Consider the following 22,418-nt stretch of genomic DNA (forward strand, 5'->3'; position numbering starts at 1 on the left):
CACACAATATTTCACGAGATATAAGCAAAAAATATATTTGCATAATCATACACAGATGGACTAAATACATTTTCTGGACAAAAAAAGCATAAATTCCATGTAGTCCACATTCACTAATACTGGTATTATCAGCACAAATCTATAATTTTATTACAATGAAATAAAAAATTGCTTGCTTCCCCTTCACAACAGGGTGTCTTCTATGTAAGACCTTGCACTGACTGAACATTTACATATCAAACACTGTCTATAACTGCAAGGGATTCCATGTTTTCCCTCTCTACTGGAGTCTTGTTATTCCCTAGTTAATTTCTCTAACAGCTATACTGTCTGTGTCTATGCAGTACACCAGCCATATTATCCTCTATGTGTCCCTGACCGGCTGTGTTGTTCCCATACTGTATACAGCCAGTACACTGAGTACAACGCTGCTCAATGATTTCACTTGCACATGCGATTTTCAGTGTAGCCTACTTATCTACTTTAACAATGCTACAATTATCATGGAATTTGTTGATTGAAATGACAAGACCAATACCACCACTGCACTGGCCCTTGTGGAAGGTGGACCATGGCACTAGGCCTAACACTGCACTGCAATCAAGAACAGAAATCCGTAACGTGGAGGTCTAACCCTAACTGTAACTCTTTAGAACAAACATGTTGTATTTGTTTCCATAATCAGATGGTGGATCCCCTCACTTGGGGTCCCATGGGTCAATCTGCCCTGGCTGTGACTTGAGGGACAGGGACAGGACAGGAAGGCCCTGCTGAGGCCACAGTATAGACCCAACTAACTAACCTGCTACCAGGGAAAAACAGTTCCCTCACAAGGTCGTGCTGCCTGCTGTGGGAATGTCTGACATGACGATATGACGTCCCTGTGCTAGAGACAGAGGACTGCCTGTCTCTCTGTGTGTGGGTTTCTTCCTCTGATGTTTATGATAGTGTTGTACTAAATACAGTTTGGCTGTGAAATCGCCTCAAAACATCTTCAAAAGTAGAATAACTGGAAACAATAGCACCTTTTGGTAAATGGAATAAAGCTAAATTAATTAGTCACTGACTAAGATAATAGGTTTCAGAATGAGTCAATGTTAATGTGATGACTCAAACCAAATAAGGGAAATACAATCATATTCACACCAGATGGAGTCAGGTCTTCTACAGAGTTATGCCTGTGTGTGTGTGTGTGTGTGTGTGTGTGTGTGTGTGCCCCTGTGTGTCTGCGCCTGTGCGCGTGTGTTTGAGTGCATGTGGTGCCATGTGTGCTGTGTGTGTGACTGTGCGTGACAGCTTGTCAGAGGAGAAACAGACATTAACACAAATATGTCATCCTCCAAGCATGACTCTATAATAAGTGAACCTCTGACCTACAGCTATTAAAGGTGTCCATGTTGTCTGAATGTATGGGGTCAGGGAGAGGGGGAAAGGAGAGGTCAAACATTCTATTAACAGGACCATAACAAGAAAATATTACCATCTCTATAGACCTAGCTGCCTGTCTGGGGAGATCTGTCTGTGCAGAAAGACTGAGCGATGACAACATAATACTGAGTGCAATGAAAAGGGTGAGAGGAAATACTACATCTAAGAATAAAAACATACTTATATATTGCATGTAGGCCTATGGTGAATTATTCATGAATGTATCCTGCATTACTTCTAAATACTAGACCGTTTGAAAGAACAGAGGATAAATCCCTTGTACAGTAAAATAAAATATCAGTGAAAATAGGCTGTAGGCTAACGTGTGAAAAATCATGTTTAACATCTAACCAATCAGACTATCATTTATTTGATATCAGTGAATATAAATTAAATGTCTGACAGGCAACAATGCAATTCAATAATTGCTACCACTAACCACAGACCATCTACTGGCCAATAGAACTGTAGTGTACATTCACAGGACAATAGGCAGAACTATTAAGTGACAATGGTAATTAAAATACGCGTTATTAATTACATTTAATGTTCAATAGAGTATTGGTGTTGACCAGCTGAGCTTGTTCGACTGATTTAGCCTACATGATGTTTGTCAATAAAAAAGGTTTGCGCGATTTTTAGTGCTATTTGACAATTATTGCAGGCCGTCAGTCCACGGCACTCGCCTCTTTCTGGGAGTGCTCTTCTACCGGGCAGCCATGTTTCTACTCAGGCATTTTCAGCTGATTTGCGGCCTACGGTCGCATGGCAAAATGGCAGAAAATGTGCAAAATCCCAACAACGAAGAGTGAGCTTTTGGCTGTTCAACCCATTCGTTATATAACATGTATGTCGAGCATACGGCGCGTTATGATTTCCATGAAAATGTATGTTCGCTTGATTAACCTTCTGCCTAGAATCGGAGGAAATTACCTTTGTGCGTGTGTATGCGTGTGTATTCGTGCGCGTGCTCGTCTGTGCGTGTAAAACAGAGGGACACGAGAGGGCTACAGGATCCCTACTGTGACAATTTCAGTCCATTGGATGCCTATTTGACGCATCGGATTACGTTTTAGCCTATCCCATTAAATCAAATAAGATTAACATGACATATATATGTCAAAGTTCTCATCATATAGTCATGCAGTCACATTTGATGATTGTCTCCTGAAAATCATGATTGGCTACAGTTAATATGTGACCATTTTCTATCGGCATCAATCTCTATTCTGCTTTTCCTTCGCTTCTTTCTGTTTATTCCCTATTGCCATAAGTGCTACAAAGTCATGAACACACAAGAGAAACATGTCTGGCAATAATTCATTTGGAATCGATCCCGAACTCGCGCCACACAGTAAACATGTGGAGGATTTGTCAACGTAACATCTATATCATCAAGTTAGATGGGCTTATTACTACATGACGATGACAACACAGCACAACCTTCGAAATGAGATATAATAACTTTTGTGTGGACTACAGTAGCCTATAACCAACATCGACAACAATAAAAGCGTAATCGCGTTTAATGTCCTATGGGATATTGGTGTTACGGGTCCGAACTTCAAAGGACCTATTCTATTGCGCATTGGATACAATGAACAGGTGCCAACTGCGGATCAGACATGACACAACCAGTCTTGCGCAAATGTTAGAATGTTGCAACCTTTGTTGTGAAATTGGACACATGGTTGTGTCTGTGTAATAACCAATTAGGGCTGAGCTACGTTTATACTTCTATGATAACAATAACAAGACTGCAACATACACAGGAATAAAATATAGGCTATTCATGGGTGGCTTCTTACCCAAAATCCTGGTCCATGGATTTGAAGAAGAATTTGTAGCTATTGACTGGACGATTGTTGAGGACATTTTTAAAATCCGCTAAAGTGACTTTCTCAGGAGAAACTGATAATTTCACTAGATAAGGAGTCTCCTCCTCGTCAATGTGATATATTATTTTAGTCTCCGCCATAAGAGTGAGGATAGGACAATCATTGACACAGGAAAGGAACAAGGGTTGGCAGCGCAATAATAAATATGAGACTATCTAGCTACCTAATAAGACGAAACGCTGCCGTGACATCATTAATAAATATAACTGTAGACCTCACGCTGGAAAATAAATAACCTTGTATTTGATCAAATAAGCAGAAATCTAACCATAATCGAGTCATAAGTGACTGTATTCCAGCTCCAATGTGTCTCGGTACGGTGGCTCTCTCGGTACTAAAACAGGAAGGGACGGTCCACATCCTTGCGATATTGAGTTGGGAATATTTATATTTTTTCCAGTAATTCGTTAGACAGTGCTGTCATCTAGTGGTGTGTTTAGGCTAGACCCACTGTTCCCCATCATGCAGTACTAGTCACAGACAGTGTTCTGCAGTCTGCAGTGCACCATCCATAAAGCGGGGATTGGAGGACACATTCTATTCAGTAAACCTTTGGTGGGGATTTTACACAAGGCTGTAAGACCTTTCTAATTTACCATAGGCTACTGTATATCAATAGTAACACAGTTATTTACAATTGTTTTTATCAGTAATAATAGTTTGTATTAACTGTTGATCATATTGATAATTATATTGAAAACAAAATTACATAATATTACTATTTACTTATTATTATATTATTACTGTCATTATCTTTGTTATTATTAGACTACATTACGGTAATCTAATTATCACAACTTAGTAACTATCTATCTAATAATAGCTGATAATATAATCATTCTAAATCCATTTTAAAATCACAAATTAACTACAATGATTATTATAATATTAACAAGTGATCATCATCATAATCAATATTATCATCAAAATGTGCAGACTTTCTTGATCACCTCTGCGTCCAACTTGTGACAGTAGGTGGTAGTGTTGCGCTGCTGTACAGTGTAGGCAGAAAGTCTAGCCACAGCCAGTGAGTGAAGAAAACTATAGAATGAATGTGGCATGTTTCTAACCTATGCTAACAAATACCTGTGGCCAATTTATTTGTTGTTACTTAGAATTATTTTCAAGAAACCAAGATGAATTCCTAATAATTATTTATTGCGAGGCTCTTTCTTGAATAAAATGTCATTTAACCAATATCTTTCTTCATATGAATAAATTCAGTGTACCAGTATACCACTTTGTACACTTTGTAATGAAATGATCAAATATTGATCAAAACACTATGGTTTGTTTTTAACCTTTATTAGAGAGGTTAGAATGGACCAACAACATGCAACTGCATAGATAAGTTGCTTGTATGTAAAACATCCAAACTGAAATATTGTCAGGACCCCTTCATCCAATTGCAATAGTTGAATTCATCATCTTTTAGATGAGGATCCTGATCACTGCAACAAGACAGTGGCTTTGCAAGATTCTTTGGCTTGTCAACTTGGCAGTTCCAAACTTTACAGACAGTGTATTGCAAGCCTGTGTACATTACACACAGACACACTCTAACACACACATTATTTTTGTTGTTGTATTGTTTGTATTATGTTTTTGTTGCATTGTTTGTATATCGTTGTATTTTACATTTGTGTGACTGTTCTTGTCTATCAGCGTATCAGTGTTTTGTTACTTGTCATGTTTTTGTTTTTTGTGTACCCCAGGAAGAGTAGCTGCTGCTTTTGCAAAAGCTAATGGGGATCCAAATAAACAACTAAACAAACAAATTACACAAATAGACAAATCAGTCACATACAGACAAACACATTCTAACAACATACATTCTCAACAACCACATCTGGACGCATTGATTCTGTTTAAGGCTTGATTTCCTGAGTTTTATTACATGTATAGCCTTTCTTTGTGGTCCATGATCATGAATCACATATGAACTTGGTAAGAGTACCATTATAACAGTTACAATGGCGTATTACTGATTTCTAAGCAATCTACAAACTAATAATTAACAGCATAGCTATAAAATACTTATAACCCTTTACAAACCCTTTACAGACAGAATACCATGACTTAATGTAACATGTTACTAGTAAATTAAAGGTTTGTGCAAATATTTTAATAAAAATACTCAACTAATTCTGTGCTTGCTGAGCTCTGAAATCATAAACGGAACATGACAGTTTTCCCACATACATTTAAAGACAACATGCATTCTGAAAATGAAGTCATACAGTGATAGAAAGTGTTTCGTTATGTACAAAAAGACAAGGAATGTTGTACAGTACACACTGGTTGTTCTTTGTGATATAGAATACTTGACATTAAATATCTGTGTAGTACAATACAAAATTGAGGACATGTATAGCCATGTTGAAATAACAGCAGATCAGAATAGAGAATACACGAGTATGAAAATATAAAATAAAATATTAAAAACTGGCGCAGCAACAGAAACGTTTTGGTAAGAGAGTTTGGTAAGGGGTGTCTATAAAAAGAGACAGAGTCCCTCCTGTCCTCCTCTTTGGATTCCACCATTCTAATCCCTTATTTCCTCTTCCTAGTCATGTATGTCTGCTCTGGAGCCGCCAGCGGCACATCAGCTCTCTCTGGCTCACATCCACAACTTTCCATCCATTTCTAGAGAGAGAGATATGGAGGAGGGAAGAGAATGGTAGGAAAGAAATGAGAAGTGACATTAGCAAAAAAAGTAACATTAAATTAGACATGCAATTGTTGTTTTGAACCCCTGATGTCACATACACTTACCTTTATTGCAGCCTTTGGACACATCTCTCTCTTTCTGTAGGTTGTTTTTGCAGTCTAAGGATAGAAAGTGCAAAAAGGTTGGTCATTAAATTCGACATGTCATGATGTACTGTACCGTATGAGCTCTGTGCAGCGACAGCCATTATTGATATGAGTCACCCTGTTCAAACTCTCTAGTCTATATGAGGTAGGGCCTACAGCAGCATGGGAACCTTACCTGAATTCAGGTATTCCTGGTTGCAGACCTTCAGCTCTATGGCATCCAATGTGATGTCATCGTGGCCAGTCACATGACTCCTGTTTACCAGTAAGAGAGGGAGGTGGTTAGTGGTAACAGTTCAGTGAGAGTTTAGGTTCTCCTTAAAATGAGTCATGTTCTCATTATCAAGTGTGACAATCCACCATACTAAATCAGTTCTGACCGTTCAGATCTTCGCAGGTCGTACTCCAGCCCTAAAACAAGATTTAACACACTTTAATCACACCATTTACAGATCACCAATCACACACAGAGCCGTTTAACTGATTTAAATATGAAATTGAGGACATTCATATAAATAGAAAGTGAAGAAATTGAGGACATCCATACAAATATAAAGTTAGGTTGTGTGTGATAGAGAAGAGACATGAAGAGATACATACAGTGGAAGACACACACACACACTACCTCTCTTTCTGCGTTGTTGGGTAAGCACAATGACGATTGTTATGATGAAGGCTAGGAGGAGGAAGGTAGCCAGGAAATAGCCCATCTGCTGGAAGAAGTGACCTCGGTGCTCAGGGAGGATGACGTTGACTACCCGTGGTCTCTCAAGTTCAACCACGTTAGGGCCTGAAGGTGGAAGGACAACACAGTGGATTCACTGGTCCATTAATAACACCCATTGCTTTATAAACACAGTCTGGTGATTCAACGTACATTGTCTTATTCACGTTTTGTTTTATCCATTCTCAGTGAAATTACAATTTTAATCAAACAATTTATCTTAGCGATAGTTAAAATGATTATATGTAATGGTTATATGTCATTTATATTGCGTTTTGAAGGACAATTAAAATTGTCAGTTTTTTTCTGCTTAATTTAAAAACAATTGTGCTTATTTTAGGCTGATTTTCATTTCTCTCAGGGAGCGTAAGGCAGAGAGCGTGAGGTAAGGAAGAGCAGGAGTTTTATGTCAAAACACTTTTCAGCTGTAATGAGTTCCAGACCTGATGCAATGCAGCTGCTATTTTTCTCCTTCAAATAGAAATGGAGATTAACCAATAAAAAGGAGGGAGAAAATGAAGGTGGGAGGGGAGGAATTCTGTTATGTGCAGACAAGTCTGTCTGAATGACTTTTCCACTGATTTACTTCTTCTCATAAACACAGCCAAAATAGCTATTTCAGATTGGCATATACAATTGTTACTTCCCTCACTGAGGTGTTTCTTCCACTGGCTAGAATCTGCTCAAACTCTTTGCACACAATAACATGTCATCCATCCATACCTTTCCACTAGACAATAACAGTTACTGCATCATAACCCTAAAATCAGCATGCCACTGTTATCAAACGTGTCTCGCTCTCACCTGCTGGGGTGAGAACAGAAATGATAGTCATTGGGGATGATGATGGTGGAGCCCAAGCCTGGGAAGGCTGATGACTAACACTACTCCATACCCTGCTGAGACCTGTTAGATAACTCAGCCCAACCAAAATGGTTGTGATTTCCATCACCTTGAGGCATTTCTGTAGTTTAAATCTATTGTCCTTGGCCAAAGCGCAGGTTTGTCATGACTAGCCTGAGGATAGGTACGAGGTTGAGGGAGGCTTCAAATAAGAAATGATCTGAGGACAGATACCACTCCTGGGTGGATCTTGCAAACCGCACCAGTCTTACAGAACAAATTGTAGTCAATTAATCTAATTTAAAACTCCCAAGTGGCATCAGAGTTGCTAATTATCTCTTGTCTGTTTTGAATTATGTTCATATGCACAAAACCGCAGTGTCACCATCAAGGTCAACTATCTCTGGAGAACAATTAGTCAAGCCTCAGTTCTCTCTCCGTGTCTCAGCTGTTGCCTGTTTAATTTCCACTGACAGATCAGACTAGAACGTAAACACAGAAACACAGTGTGACGTGCCATGCAAACTGCTTTAGTCTTGTTGAAACAATGTGGTTAATTTGCAGCCAAAGAGCTGAGGGAAGACGTCTTCATTTAAACAAGAAGACACTGACAGCATATTCTATTCTAAGCTAGCTACACGCTGTTACTGACTTATGCACGTTCTGGTGGTCACAACAAAACTGAGCTCTACTTCAGCTTGCCATAAATGATTACAGTGTAACAAAAATGTATGGTAATGACTGCTGCAATTATAGAGGATTGTAGAGGTCTATAAGCACAGATAAGAGTTGGCTGGATTTAACAAAGGAAGCACAACTAAGTAGGAGAAACGTAAAGATAGACCTCAAGCCATGTCTGCATTGATCCACCTGAATGTCTTCCCTGGATACTTTACAATGCTGTTAAATGGGTCAACCTATCTTAAAAGGGCTAAGGAGGATCCAAATCTAACACAGAACCAACCCCTGCCAACCCCACCCCCACTGTTCCCTTTTATGTTCCAGCTGGCCCAGAGGCTGAACAGATGTAGCACCCTTTTCCTTCTGCTGCTGATAAACACGCCACAACCAAAGGGCCAGAGAGAAGGAGAGAGAGATGAAGTGGGTAGGGATATACTACTGTTTTGTAAAGATAGGCTACTGTAGAGAGTCTGGGAGAGATAAGGGATGGATCGACATTTACAGAATGGGTACCTGGAGGAAAATGGGGGAGGGTCATGCTTTTTCAATTTCAGTCAAGGGGAGGGTTTAGTATTTTTTAAATCTAGTCCAGGGGAGGTTCAAGTAGTTTGTAATTGATGACATTAAAAAAAAAATCTGTGTTTTAGAATTAGCGCCTATAGCCTATTTAGTGTGGTCTCAATCAAATGATCCATCACCTAAAGGCTATAGGCTACGAAGTGCATGCTCGGAGAAGCACAGAGCGAAGTTATATTTCTAAGATAGCTTCTGGGACGGTGTAAATAAAATTAGGCTGCATTACACACTGCAATGGATATCACAACCCTGAGCCCCAGTCTGCTCTGCTCTTGTTGATCAAACCTTTTTGTGTGTGCTGCCTAACCAATGGCTTTGCTGTGTAGGCCTACAGTGGTAGTACAGGAGGAGAGACAAAAAATGGATTAGGCCTAGTCCAAAAAATGCAATATCTTGCACACGGACTAGTCTATAGCCTATGTTCTGTTCAGTTTGAGAAGGAGAGAGCGAAGATGAGAAGGAGGACTGGAGGTCAACTTTCATAGCTTGCTACTACTATAATTGACTATATAATTGAATAAAAACAATGTTTCTTGCCCATTATGTATTTATCAGAGTTATTGACCTCACAATAAGCCAGATTCTAGTAACTTGTATTGTGGTGCTGAAACTTGAAGCAGCAACCGCGTCACAATCAATAGGAAATGGACAGCTTATGGTGCTGTAAGTATGCAAATTCAAGTTTTAATTAGACTTGACTAACAACAAGAGAGCTTTGTGTTGAAGCCTATTTCTTCCTATTTCAGAAATAAGAGGTAGGCCTACTGTTTGACAGACTCAATTAAGCTATAGGCTGCTATATCCATAGATTAGTCGGCCAATTCCTCCACCCACCATGCACTCTTTAAATAACCATCCTCCATGTCACCGAAGGGCTGTTAAGTTAAAACCAGGACTCAAATTGAGGGGTATGAGAGGGTATGCCATAGGCCTACCTTTTATTAAAGAAAATGGCAAAAAGCATAAGCTTTAGCTTAAGATTTGGAAGAAAATAAAACGAATCCGATAATATAAAGTCATCTATAACAGCGCTTGCTTTATGCTAGAAACAAACTGTAAAATACCCGGATGCATATGGTAAGACAAGGGGTGGCGGTCTGTGTATATTTGTAAACAACAGTTGGTGCATAAAATCTAATACTAAGGAAGTCTCGAGGTTTTGCTCGCCTGAGGTAGAGTATCTCATGATAATGTCACGCCCTGGCTCTGGGGACTCTTATATGTTGAGCCAGGGTGTGGATTTTTCTATGTTATAGTTTTCTATGTTGTGTTCTAGATCGTTTAGTTTCTATGTTGGCTCAACATTGGGTGGTTCCCAATCAGAGACAGCTGTAGCTCGTTGTCTCTGATTGGGGACAATACTTAGGCAGCCTGGTGGCACCAGTTTATTGTGGGATCTTGTTCCGTTTGGTTTGTGTTATGACCTAGGACTTCACGTATCGTTTTGTTGTTTTGGTTCGTGTGTACACTTCAATAAAGTATGTACGCCTATCACGCTGCGCCTTGGTCCGCTTCTCATCACGATCGTGACAGATAAGCTGTAGACCACACTATTTACCAAGAGACTTTTCATCTATATTTTTCATAGCTGTCTATCTACCACCACAAACCGATGCTGGCATTAAGATTGCACTCAATGAGCTGTATAAGGCCATAAGTAAACAGGAAAACGTTCATCCAGAGGCAGCGCTCCTAGTGCCGGGGACTTTAATGCAGGGAAACTTAAATCCATTCTACCTAATTACTACCAGCATGTTAAATGTGCAACCAGAGGAAAAAAAAACTCTAGACCACCTTTACTCCACACACAGAGACACATACAAAGCTCTCCCTCGCCCTCCATTTGGCAAATCTGACCATAACTCTATCCTCCTGATTCCTGCTTATAAGCAAAAACTAAAGCAGGAAGCACCAGTGACTCGATTACTAAAAATGTGGTCAGATGATGCAGATGCTAAGCTACAGGACTGTTTTGCTAGCACAGACTGGAATATGTTCCAGGATTCTTCAGATAGCATTAAGGAGTACACCACATCAGTCACTGGCTTCATTAATAAGTGCATCGATGACGTCGTCCCCACAGTGACCGTACGTACATACCCTAACCAGAAGCCATGGATTACAGGCAACATCCGCACTGAGCTAAAGGGTAGAGCTGCCGCTTTCAAGGAGCGGGACTCTAACCCGGACGCTTATAAGAAATCCTGCTATGCCCTCCGACGAACCATCAAACAGGCAAAGACTCAATACCAGACTAAGATTGAATCGTACTACACCGGCTCTGACACTCGTCGGATGTGGCAGGGCTCGAAAACTATTACAGACTACAAAAGGAAGCACAGCCGCGAGCTGCCCAGTGACACAAGCCTACCAGACGAGCTAAATCACTTCAATGCTCGCTTCGAGGCAAGCAAAACTGAAGCATGCATGAGAGCACCAGCTGTTCCAGATGACTATGTGATCACACTCTCCGTAGCCGATGTGAATAAGACTTTTAAGCAGGTCAACATTCACAAGGCCGCAGGGCCAGACGGATTACCAGGACGTGTACTCCGAGCATGTGCTGACCAACTGGCAAGTGTCTTCACTGACATTTTCAACATGTCCCTGACTGAGTCTGTAATACCAACATGTTTCAAGCAGACCACCATAGTCCCTGTGCCCAAGGACACTAAGATAACCTGCCTAAATGACTACTGACCTGTAGCACTCACGTCTGTAGCCATGAAGTGCTTTGAATGGCTGGTCATGGCTCACATCAATACCATTATCCCATTATCCCAGAAACCCTAGACCCACTCCAATTTGCATACCGCCCCAACAGATCCACAGATGATGCAATCTCTATTGCACTCCACACTGCCCTTTCCCATCTGGACAAGAGGAACACCTACGTGAGAATGCTGTTCATTGACTACAGCTCAGCGTTCAACACCATAGTGCCCTCAAAGCTCATCACTAAGCTAAGGATCCTGGGACTAAACAGCTCACTCTGCAACTGGATCCTGGACTTCCTGACGGGCCACCCCAGGTGGTAAGGGTAGGTAACAACACATCTGCCACGCCGATCCTCAAGACGGGGGCCCCTCAGGGGTGTGTGCTCAGTCCCCTCCTGTACTCCCTGTTCACCCATGACTGCATGGCCAGGCACGACTCCAACACCATCATTATGTTTGCTGACGACACAACAATGGTAGGCCTGATCACCGACAACGATGAGACAGCCTATAGGGAGGAGGTCCGAGATCTGGCCGTGTGGTGCCAGGATAACAACCTCTCCCTCAACGTGATTAAGACAAAGGAGATGATTGTGGACGACAGGAAAAAAAGAGGACTGAGCAGCATGCCCCCATTCTCATCGACGGGGCTGTAGTGGAACAGGTTGAGAGCTTCAAGTTCCTTGGTGTCCACATCACCAACAAACTATCATGGTCCAAACACACCAAGACAGTCGTGAAGAGGGCATGACAAAGCCTATTCCCCCCCAGGAGACTGAAAAGATTTGGCATGGGTCCTCAGATCCTCAAAAAGTTATACAGCTGCACCATCGAGAGCATCCTGACTGGTTGCATCACCACCTAGTATGACAACTGCTCGGCCTCCGACCGCAAGGCACTACAGATAGTAGTGCGTACGGCCCAGTACATCACTGTGGCCAAGCTTCCTGCCATCCAGGAACTCTATACCAGGCGGTGTCAGAGGAAGGCCCTCAAAATTGTCAAAGACTCCAGCCACCCTAGTCATAGACTGTTCTCTCTGCTACCGCATGGCAAGCGGTACCGGAGCGCCAAGTCTAGGTCCAAAAGGCTTCTCAACAGCTTCTACCCCCAAGCCATAAGACTCCTGAACAGCTAATCATTGCTACCCAGACTATTTGCACTGCCCCCCCACCCCCACCCCCCTCTTTTACGCTGCTGCTACTCTCTCTATTATTTATTCATAGTCACTTTAACTCTACCCACATGTACATATGACCTCAATTACCTCGACTAGCCGGTGCCCCCGCACATTGACTCTGCACCGGTACCCCCCTGTATATAGCCTCCCTACTGTTCTTTTATTCTACTGCTGCTCTTTAGTTATTTGCTTTTATTTTTTTTTACTTAACACAAAAAAATAAAAATAAAAAATAAAAATGCATTGTTGGTTAAGGGCTTGTAAGTAAGCATTTCACTGTAATTTCTACACCTGTTGTATTTGGCGCATGTGGCATATAAAATTTGATTTGATTTGATATCATTGTTTTGTTTATTTGACATTCAGAGGCTGATCTACAACCTTCTACAGCCGAGGAGACAACATTTGTACTTTGCCTGGGAAGTAGTCTAATTCTGTCACTATCAATTGATTAAGCTATTCACTTTCTGTACAATAGAAGATGTTTAAACCCAGACACCTTTTAGGGAAACACTAGTGACCTTCTCTCATTGGGTTAAGCCACAGAAGAAAAGTAGCTAGCAGTTAAAGCTTACATTTTTCTGCATCGGTAGGCCTCCTCTGTCTGGGGTGGAAAGGTAGGCCTAACTTTTGAAAGTACCATGCTCAGATTTATAATTATTTGCAAACAGGGACAGTTTCGTTGCAAACAAGACACACTAATTTGGCATTGGATAAATATGATAAGATGAACACACAGGCCTATCTCTCTGTACATTCTTAGCCTGTAATTTCGGTAATTTGTGTGGTATTAAAAAAGATTCTGCTAATATGTAAAATTACATAGAATTGCATGAAATGTTTATAAAAGGCCATTTTTTTCTTAAATATGATGAAAGAACAACCTTCTGCCCCGCAGCCCTGTGTGCTATCAAAATTCCTACGTTGCCATGTAATGCTTACAGAACGAAGAACAGTTTCTAAAACGGCATATCTAAGGCTCTGGTCTGTCCAAAAAGTGAGGGTAAACGGTAGCCATGTTTTCTGCTATCCACTTTATGTTTAAAAAAATGTAATGCGCTCAGGGAGGGTTTAGGTAAAATATATTTTGCTGAAGGGAGGGCCATCCATTTTCATTTCAGATAGGTCCGATTTTCTCCATGTAACCATTATTATAAATAACGTTCACTCCCTAATGAAACTAAAAGAGACTAACAGAGAAATCCCAATACACCAGATGCAAAGCCTAACATTTTACATTTTACTAATTTAGCAGACGCTCTTATCCAGAGCGACTTACAGTTAGTGAGTACATACATTTTTCATACTAACCTAACCACGCTCTCTCTTTCCCCTGGAGTCTGGCTTTACTGCTCCTGTCTGACTCTGTGGAGCTAAAATGACTCCTCCTGTAAACTAAGCCATTGCTCAACTGCGGAAAAATGAAAAAGGTCTCCAATGAAAATGAGAGCACTTCCGTTATGGCCAATTAGTGGTGTTTCAGACAGACTCTTTCAGACAGGCTGCCTGCAGTCCAACATCACAGTCAGATTTCCCTTTCTCCACACTCCAAAACTCTCAGTTCTCTCTCAGTCTGTTTATTTTGTTGCCTCTTTCACCCATTCCTTCATTCCCTCTTTCTCTCCCCCTTCCTCTCGAGCGGACAGGGAAAAGGTTTGAGGAGAGATCTGCCACAAAGATGCACTGACTTAACCAACCAAAAATGCCTATACGTAAATATGACCCATAAATACATCCCAGGAACAGTGTTCTCAGACTACAAAAGCTGCTGAAAAGACAGACAGACACACACCAATCAGATTAGGGAAAACGAAACTCAGGGAAGATGTGAAAAATAGATAATAGAGAGAAGATAGAATGATTGATTTATAGTTGGAAAGAGAAAGAGAAAAGAGAAAGTGCTTTCAAAGAACAGAACAGCAGCTTCATTCTTACTTTGAGTTTCGTTTTCCCTAATCTGATTGGTGTGTGTCTGTCTGTCTTTTCAGCAGCTTTTGTAGTCTGAGAACACTGTTCCTGGGATGTATTTATGGGTCATATTTACATATAGACATTTTTGGTTGGTTAAGTCAGTGCATCTTTGTGGCAGATCTCTCCTCAAACCTTTTCCCTGTTCACACGACAGGAAGGGGAATGAAGGAATGGCATGTTCTAATGAAGATTTCAATAGGTTCTAATTTCCCATCAGAGAAGCAATTCCTAAGAGAAAGGGTAATGCTGAGTCTCTTACTTGGGTCATCATTGGGGAGTGCGTGGGGGATAGCAGGGACAGTCGGGACAGCAGGGGCAACAGGGGCAGCGGTGAGGACCGGAGGAGGTGGGGGCAGTGAAGGCTTCACCATGAGCCTGAAGATGCGTCTCTCGTGCAGGCCGCAGTAGTGGTGGTGCAGGTGACAGGAGTACAGGCCCTTGTCGACAGGCTGGAGATTAGAGATGGTCAGAGAGAAATCCCCTACAGAGAAGGCATCCTCAGAGACACTCATCTTGTCCACGGGGAAAAGCGGTCCGTACTGCCGGCGCTCTCCAGAGGCGTACAGGTCCACCAGGCGGTCAGCTCCATCAGGTCTCACCCCAGGGGGCTGCCAGTCCCAGTGGGCTACCTGCTGCTGGTCCTCCTGCTGCCCCTCCATCCACAGGGGCCGCCTGTTCACACAAGGCAACACCACAGAGCTCCCCAGCAACACCACAAACACTGTCTTGTCCCCGTCCCAGTAGCGCTTCTCGTTACGGGCTGAGACATGACAGGACAGGTTGAAATGTGTTATTATATTAAGCAAAACAAATAGTGTCAATACGCAAAAGATTACTTAGATTATTACTATTCAGAAATGTATTGAGGGTAGTCACCTGACTTGGTGGTGTTGAGCTGTATCTTGATGGACTGGTGCAGCTGGCAGTAGTGGTGATGCAGATTACAACTATAAACACCTCGATCAGCTGTTCCTACATCTGGAAGAATAACATACATTACAAGTACATTTCTAGATTTCCAAGAATTTGTGTACTATTAATCTGGTCCAGCATGAAATGCCATATTATTTTATGGAGCATTTACAGTCATTAGCATACAATAGACCACAGGCCCAACTCACTGTTGATGACGAGGGAGAAGTTCCCGTCAGTGAAGGCGGTTTTGGGGATGGTTACTCGGCCCTTGTTGAACCCATTGTAGACTCTCTCTTTGACGCCGGTGGACATGTCCAGTATCCTTTCCACAGAGTACTCTGGTGTGCTCCGGAACAGGTCCCAGTGGACCACCCTCTGGCGGTCCTTCAGCCGGTCCCGGGTCCATATCATGTGGGGGCTGTGGCAGGGCAGCACGGCCTGGGTCCCGGCTGGGAGGGTGATGTTACGGGCCTCCACCACCACACCTAACCTGCTGCTGCTCTGGCCCCATGCTAATGCAATACACACACATGGGACATATTAGTAAACTTGGCAAACACCTAAAACCCCATAAATCACACAATTAAAATCAAAGCCGCAAACACATGCATAAATGTTTTGGATGCAATAAAATGAGTAAATAATAATAACCATAAAAATCAAAAAAAATGTATGCACTCACTAACTGTAAGTCGCTCTGGATAAGAGCGTCTGCTAAATGACTAAAATGTAAATGTAAATGCAATACAATTAAGTTCTATTTTATGAGGACTTACCACTGGGCAGGAAGAAGACAGAAGAAACTGAAACAAATAATAGAAAATGCAACAGAGTCATCATAGGAACCATAATTATCTGTCTGGCAGGGTTTGACCTGAGCTGACCCCTGAGTTCTGGTCATGATGCTGTTGTGAACGGATAGCTCATACAGTAGCCAGGACTGACTGCTATTACAGCTGGGTCACTGAGACAACTGGGTGGAGGAACAGAGAAAAATAGGCCAAAAGAAAAAAGAGAAAAACAAGAAGAATGTGTAAGAATGAAGCAGGGAGTGTCAGCACCAAAGAAGTAATAAAACCATTATTGTTTTCATTAAAATACTTTATATGCCTGAGGTGAGTGAAATAAATGTGTGAGCTGTACACTACCGTTCAAAAGTTTGGGGTCACTTAGACATTTCCTTGTTTTCGAAAGAAAAGCAATTTTTTTGTCCATTAAAATAACATCAAATTGATCAGTATTTTGATGAAAACAATGATGGTCTTTATTACTCATTTGGTGCTGACACTCCCTGTTATTTAAATTTAAATTCCTCCTCCCTGCTTCATTCTTACACATTCTTCTTGTTTTTCTCTTTTTTCTTTTGGCCTATTTTTCTCCACCCAGTTGTCTCAGTGACCCAGCTGTAATTCCAGTGTAGACATTGTTAATGTTGTAAATGGCTATTGTAGCTGGAAACGGCTGATTTTTAATGGAATATCTACATAGGCGTACAGAGGCCCATTATCAGCAACCATCAGTCCTGTGTTCCAATGGCACGTTGTGTTTGCTAATCCAGGTTTATCATTTTAAAAGGCTAATTGATCATTAGAAAACCCTTTTGCAATTATGTTAGCACAGCTGAAAACTGTTGTGCTGATTAAAGAAGCAATAAAACTGCCCTTCTTGAGACTAGTTGAGTATCTGGAGCATCAGCAATTGTGGGTTCGATTACAGGATCAAAATGGCCAGAAACAAATAACTTTCTTCTGAAACTCGTCAGTCTATTCTTGTTCTGAGAAATGAAGGATATTCCATGCAAGAAATTGCCAAGAAACTGAAGATCTCGTACAACGCTGTGTAGTACTCCCTTCACAGAACAGCGCAAACTGGCTCTAACCAGAATAGAAAAAGGAGTGGGAGGCCCCAGTGCACAACTGAGCAAGAGGACAAATGCATTAGAATGTCTAGTTTGAGAAACAGACGGCTCACAGGTCCTCAACTGGCAGCTTCATTAAAGAGTACCCGTAAAACACCAGTCTCAACGTCAACAGTGAAGAGGCGACTCCGGGATGCTGACCTTCTAGGCAGTTGCAAAGAAAAAGCCATATCTCAGACTGGTCAATAAAAAGAAAAGATTAAGATGGGCAAAACACAGACACTGGACAGAGGAAGATTGGAAAAAAGTGTTATGGACAGACGAATCGAAGTTTGAGGTGTTCGGATCACAAAGAAGAACATTTGTGAGACGCAGACCAAATGAAAATATGCTGGAGGAGTACTTGATGCCATCTGTCAAGCATGGTGGAGGCAATGTGATGGTCTGGGGGTGCTTTGGTGGTGGTAAAGTGGGAGATCTGTACAGGGTAAAAGGGATCTTGAAGAAGGAAGGCTATCACTCCATTTTGCAACGCCATGCCAAACCCTGTGGACGCCGCTTGATTGGAGCCAATTTCCTCCTACAACAGGACAATGACCCAAAGCACAGCTCCAAACTATGCAAGAACTATTTAGGGAAGAAGCAGTCAGCTGGTATTCTGTCTATAATGGAGTGGCCAGCACAGTCACCGAATCTCAACCCTATTGAGCTGTTGTGGGAGCAGCTTGACCGTATGGTACGTATGAAGTGCCCATCAAGCCAATCCAATTTGTGGGAGGTGCTTCAAGAAGCATGGGGTGAAATCTCTTCAGATTACCTCAACAAATTGACAACTAGAATGCCAAAGGTCTGCAAGGCTGTAATTGCTGCAAATGGAGGATTCTTTAACGAAAGCAAAGTTTGAAGGACACAATTATTATTTCAATTAATAATCATTATTTCTAACCTTGTCAATGACTACATTTCCTATGCATTTTGCTATATTTCCTATTCAAACTCATTTAATGTATGTTTTCATGGAAAACAAGGACATTTCTAAGTGACCCCAAACTTTTGAATGGTAGTGTATATACTTGTCTACATTTGGGACTGAAGGATTCCCTGTTGCAAATCTTCTATTTCTAACCCAGATTTTCAACAAGTGCTATTACATTACAGAGAGATGTATACAGCCCAGGCAGCACACAGAGGCAATTCATTCCCCTGATAACCTCTCTCAAGGCCAAGGTCCTGGGGGGAAACACAGCTGGCCAGCCCTCACCAGACAAAGTGACCACCGCCACTGCCCAGCACTACAGTTGGCTTCCTATTACACAGGCCATAGATGCCTATTCTAATACCAGTGTTAGGTTAGCTATTCTTGTCAAATCACATAGGTTCAGCAGGCAGGATTATGTTTTGTTTAAATTAACACCATCAAAATGGATCCTAATGGTTTTGAGTAGGCCTACAGTATGATGTTTTGAAGTGGTAGTTGTGGGGTTTATGAGAGACAGTAGAGACCAGGTGTTTTGTTCATCATGTAGAGACATGACAGAAGCCCCTCACATGAGTAAAAGTGATATCTACGGCTCAGGAAGAGACTCATCTCCTCTTTTACATTCCAGTACAGCCTTGTCACGGTTTCACATTGACTACTGTTTTTACTTATGGTATACTGGAAACTATCAGTAAACATACTCCCTATGTGATTAGTTGCTTGTCTCTAGGGGCATTGAAATAACATTATTTATTTCAAAGGATCGCCCAGGATTAAAATTACTATCGTCCACTTCCGACACTTTAATGCTGATGTTTTTATAACTAGACGATATCTAGAAGAGGCAAGATGTCTCATCTATATGATCAACATTTTATGCATGTCCATGAGTGAAAAAGTGTATCAGAGTTTGAGTGACTGCAGTCGGAGGGTTTTGTACAATGAGCTCATATTAGAGTGTACCACCATACTGGCATGTGAGAGCCTCCTGGAAAAGTGTGGTGTGAGCAGCACTGAAGGGTATAAAGTATTCTGTAGACAGAGAGAAAACAGAGTCTCAAACCCTGCAATTTTCTCCTTGGTCTCTGCTGCAGGTATACAGTAGCTGACTGACTCAGGCAGCCAAATGAACACTTAAAGATTTAACTACATGCTACTGAATTGCCATGTTTAATGACTGCCACTTTCTCAATAACTTAAATATCAAGGCGAATCCCTACTGTGTTTTATATTCAATGTTCAGTTTGAAAATTAATTTATTCATTCACGAGGCCACAGGCAAAAATGATGCACATGGTTTCCTCTCCTACGAATTTCTGCAATGACCACAATATTGGTAAATCATTGAACATGTTCTCATGCAAAAAAAAAATTTGTTGCAAGAATTCATGAAGAATTGACTATTTAAAAAACAAATACTCACAGTTCATGTAAGACAATGTTATTCACTATAGGAGTCTAGGGCCCTAAAATGTGAGTTTGAGTGGTAATCCCCTGTATCTTTTGAGTAACTTCTGCTCCTTTATGGTGAGACACTCATTACTGACACATATAATGACAGGCTGCAGGGATTGTGCTGACTCTCCCACTCTGACCGCAGTTAACTCAAAACACATTGGAGTGAACCCATAAGAAAAGCACCCACACACCACCAGATAACTGAGGCAGACATGATGCCCATGTTTTTTAACCTCATTTACACAATGCCTGTAAGGGTAAATTAACATTTGTTCAATTCAGTCTATTAGATTTTTATACACTACTCTATAACTGATCTTTCAAAATGGTAGACATACACTTCATAAGTAGGTCAAAAAATAAATAAATAACAAGTGGGTCAAGATTGTTATATTATGATTGTTGTCTGCTTACACCATAAAAGTACAGAGATGGAGATTATCATAGCTACTTCTTTCACATTGTACAACAAACTTTTAATTGTCAACAGAATAAACAAAATACCAATGGAGAACAAATGTACTACTAACCACAATACAAGAAACACCCCCTTAACTGGGTATAAAATCTTAGAAATGAATTTATAAAAGCTTTACCATCTTCCCTTGCATTGACTCTTTAAAAAGGTATGCATTGATGCAGGAAGAACTGTCAATTTGGTGCAATAGCCTTCTTCTCAAAGCTTCTGTTCTTGCTTTAGTAAAAACATAGTTGGAACTTACTTAGAAACAACAGCAACATGTCTTCCAGTCTCTCTTCTACAACTCTTACTCAAAAAAATTGATAAAAGTAGGTAGGTTACAACACAGTGTTTTGCGCATCAATGGATAGAGGACAGCAACACCTGAAGAAAGTTCATAAACCAGCAACAAAACTGCAGACGTCTCCAGAGTCTAGATCAGCTATGTATGTCCCTCCTCCGCTTGCCTGTGAAACCCTACACTTTCCTGGCACTGCTACTGAGTGAGAACATCTTTGAAAGTGACCACTTCTTCTGACCTAATATCATACCTTACCAGAATATAGTTTTATAACTTGGTCACTGACTTTACAACAATAGACTATATCAGCCGAACATCTTTGAGACTGCCAAGTTCACAATGTTCAATTAAACAGAATTTGTACAATAATGCCACCAACTGTTTGACTTAGGAAATTGCATAGTAGATTGTATAAAATAACAGCCTATGCTAAGCAGGTATGAACATACTGGCATGATATATTAAATAAGATAAGTAGAGACAATAATTAGGATGTGAAACAAATCTTTATTGTTTTTTTTCACCTACTTGCAACGACCATCACACTTAACAGGAGAGGGCAGAACACAACTAGAAAATGTCCACATCACTGATGTCTTATTTCAAGGAGCAGAGAGAAGAGCAGGCTGTCAGTCAGCAGTGTGCCATAAACTTTCACTGTGTACTCTTCAATCTCTCCAAGACTTGTATTGTTTGTTGAAGATCTTCGGTGTATTCCATTCCTCTGGGGCTTTCTTCAGTCCAGCTCGCATCCAGATCCTCTGAAGATTCTTCTCAAAGCGTTTCTGGATACAAGGGCAAAACACAGTCACTATTAGAGATCTCATAATGGCTGTAATAATACAGTAAACAGGTCTGTTCATAATCTGTTGAATGCTGAGTGAACATTATACTTGTCCCTTTAACTAACTGTATTGCTGGCCCATAGTTTACACTTCAGGCAGTTGCCTGGTAACTAGCCAGCTGCTATCTAACACTATCTTAGCTGACAGCTACCATAGAGATCCTGTTGATTTCTTTGACTGCTAGCTGCTTTGCTAGCTAGCTAGCAAACGCTACTCTGAACACTCCGATTATGATGAAATAATCCCCTAACAGTTTGGACACGTTTCGTAGTATTGCTGGTATGACGTTTACTAACACACATGATTGAATCGACAATTAAACTAATAGTTTCCCAATGACTTACTTGGCAGTAGCTACAAGGGTGGCTAACATTAGCATCGATTTTCGTTTTTTTATGTGACTCCAGAAAAAGACTTCCGGTCAACCCGAGCCACATGATTTCCGCTAGCTACCTCCACCACCAAGTCCAAATTGGGTCTTAATTTAAGGTTAGGGTCAGGTTTAAAATCACATTTTAGGAAGAGAAATTGTAGAAATAGGTTTATGACTTTGTGGCTGTGGTAACTAGTGACAACCAAGTCATCATCTTCATCTTCTGCTGCTGCTGCTGCTGCTGCTTTCTTCTTCTTCTTCTTCTTCTTCTTATATGGTATTATTGCGTTCCGCAAACAAGGGGCTGAGGTGCATCCCGCCACATACTGTATGGGAGGAAACTATAGAAAAAATATACATAGGTGCAAACTAGCCACAATAAGGATTAGCCACA

At 41.1% G+C, this 22,418-nt stretch overlaps 2 protein-coding genes across 9 annotated transcripts in view; both read right to left on the reverse strand.

Annotated features, from left to right (window-relative positions):
• The window catches only part of LOC121538503 (segment polarity protein dishevelled homolog DVL-1), a 36,653-nt gene extending 33,001 nt beyond the window's left edge, over positions 1-3,652 (reverse strand). For 7 of the 8 annotated variants that reach the window (XM_041846593.1, XM_041846592.1, XM_041846590.1 and 4 more), the window contains exon 1: positions 3,237-3,652. In XM_041846593.1, the coding sequence (XP_041702527.1) occupies positions 3,237-3,406 (170 nt within the window). In that variant the 5' untranslated portion in view covers positions 3,407-3,652. The remainder of the gene's footprint in view (positions 1-3,236) is intronic. The other variant, XM_041846594.1, reaches the window with a different exon arrangement.
• Positions 3,653-5,188: 1,536 nt separating this feature from the next.
• LOC121538505 (matrix remodeling-associated protein 8) lies at positions 5,189-22,201 on the reverse strand. The gene is made up of 11 exons (XM_041846598.1): positions 21,996-22,201; positions 20,768-21,591; positions 16,527-16,553; positions 15,957-16,262; positions 15,712-15,813; positions 15,095-15,595; positions 6,769-6,933; positions 6,524-6,554; positions 6,319-6,398; positions 6,102-6,155; positions 5,189-5,972 (listed from the first exon to the last, which is right to left on the reverse strand). Exons 2-11 carry the CDS (start codon positions 20,784-20,786, stop codon positions 5,947-5,949), a joined length of 1,311 nt encoding a protein of 436 aa, XP_041702532.1. The 5' UTR covers positions 20,787-21,591; positions 21,996-22,201; the 3' UTR covers positions 5,189-5,946.
• Positions 22,202-22,418: the final 217 nt, after the last annotated feature.

The sequence above is a fragment of the Coregonus clupeaformis genome, chromosome 24 (assembly GCF_020615455.1).
Source record: "Coregonus clupeaformis isolate EN_2021a chromosome 24, ASM2061545v1, whole genome shotgun sequence".
Classification (NCBI taxonomy): Eukaryota; Metazoa; Chordata; class Actinopteri; order Salmoniformes; family Salmonidae; genus Coregonus; species Coregonus clupeaformis.

Bases quoted from the DNA above. Each gene is read 5' to 3' on its own strand.
- LOC121538505 (XM_041846598.1), bottom strand. The intron at 6,934-15,094 runs GTAAGAGACTCA...TTCCACCTTCAG, and splicing joins ACTCCCCAATGATGACCCAA to GCCCTAACGTGGTTGAACTT. The intron at 5,973-6,101 runs GTAAGTGTATGT...CTCTCTCTCTAG, and splicing joins GTCCAAAGGCTGCAATAAAG to AAATGGATGGAAAGTTGTGG.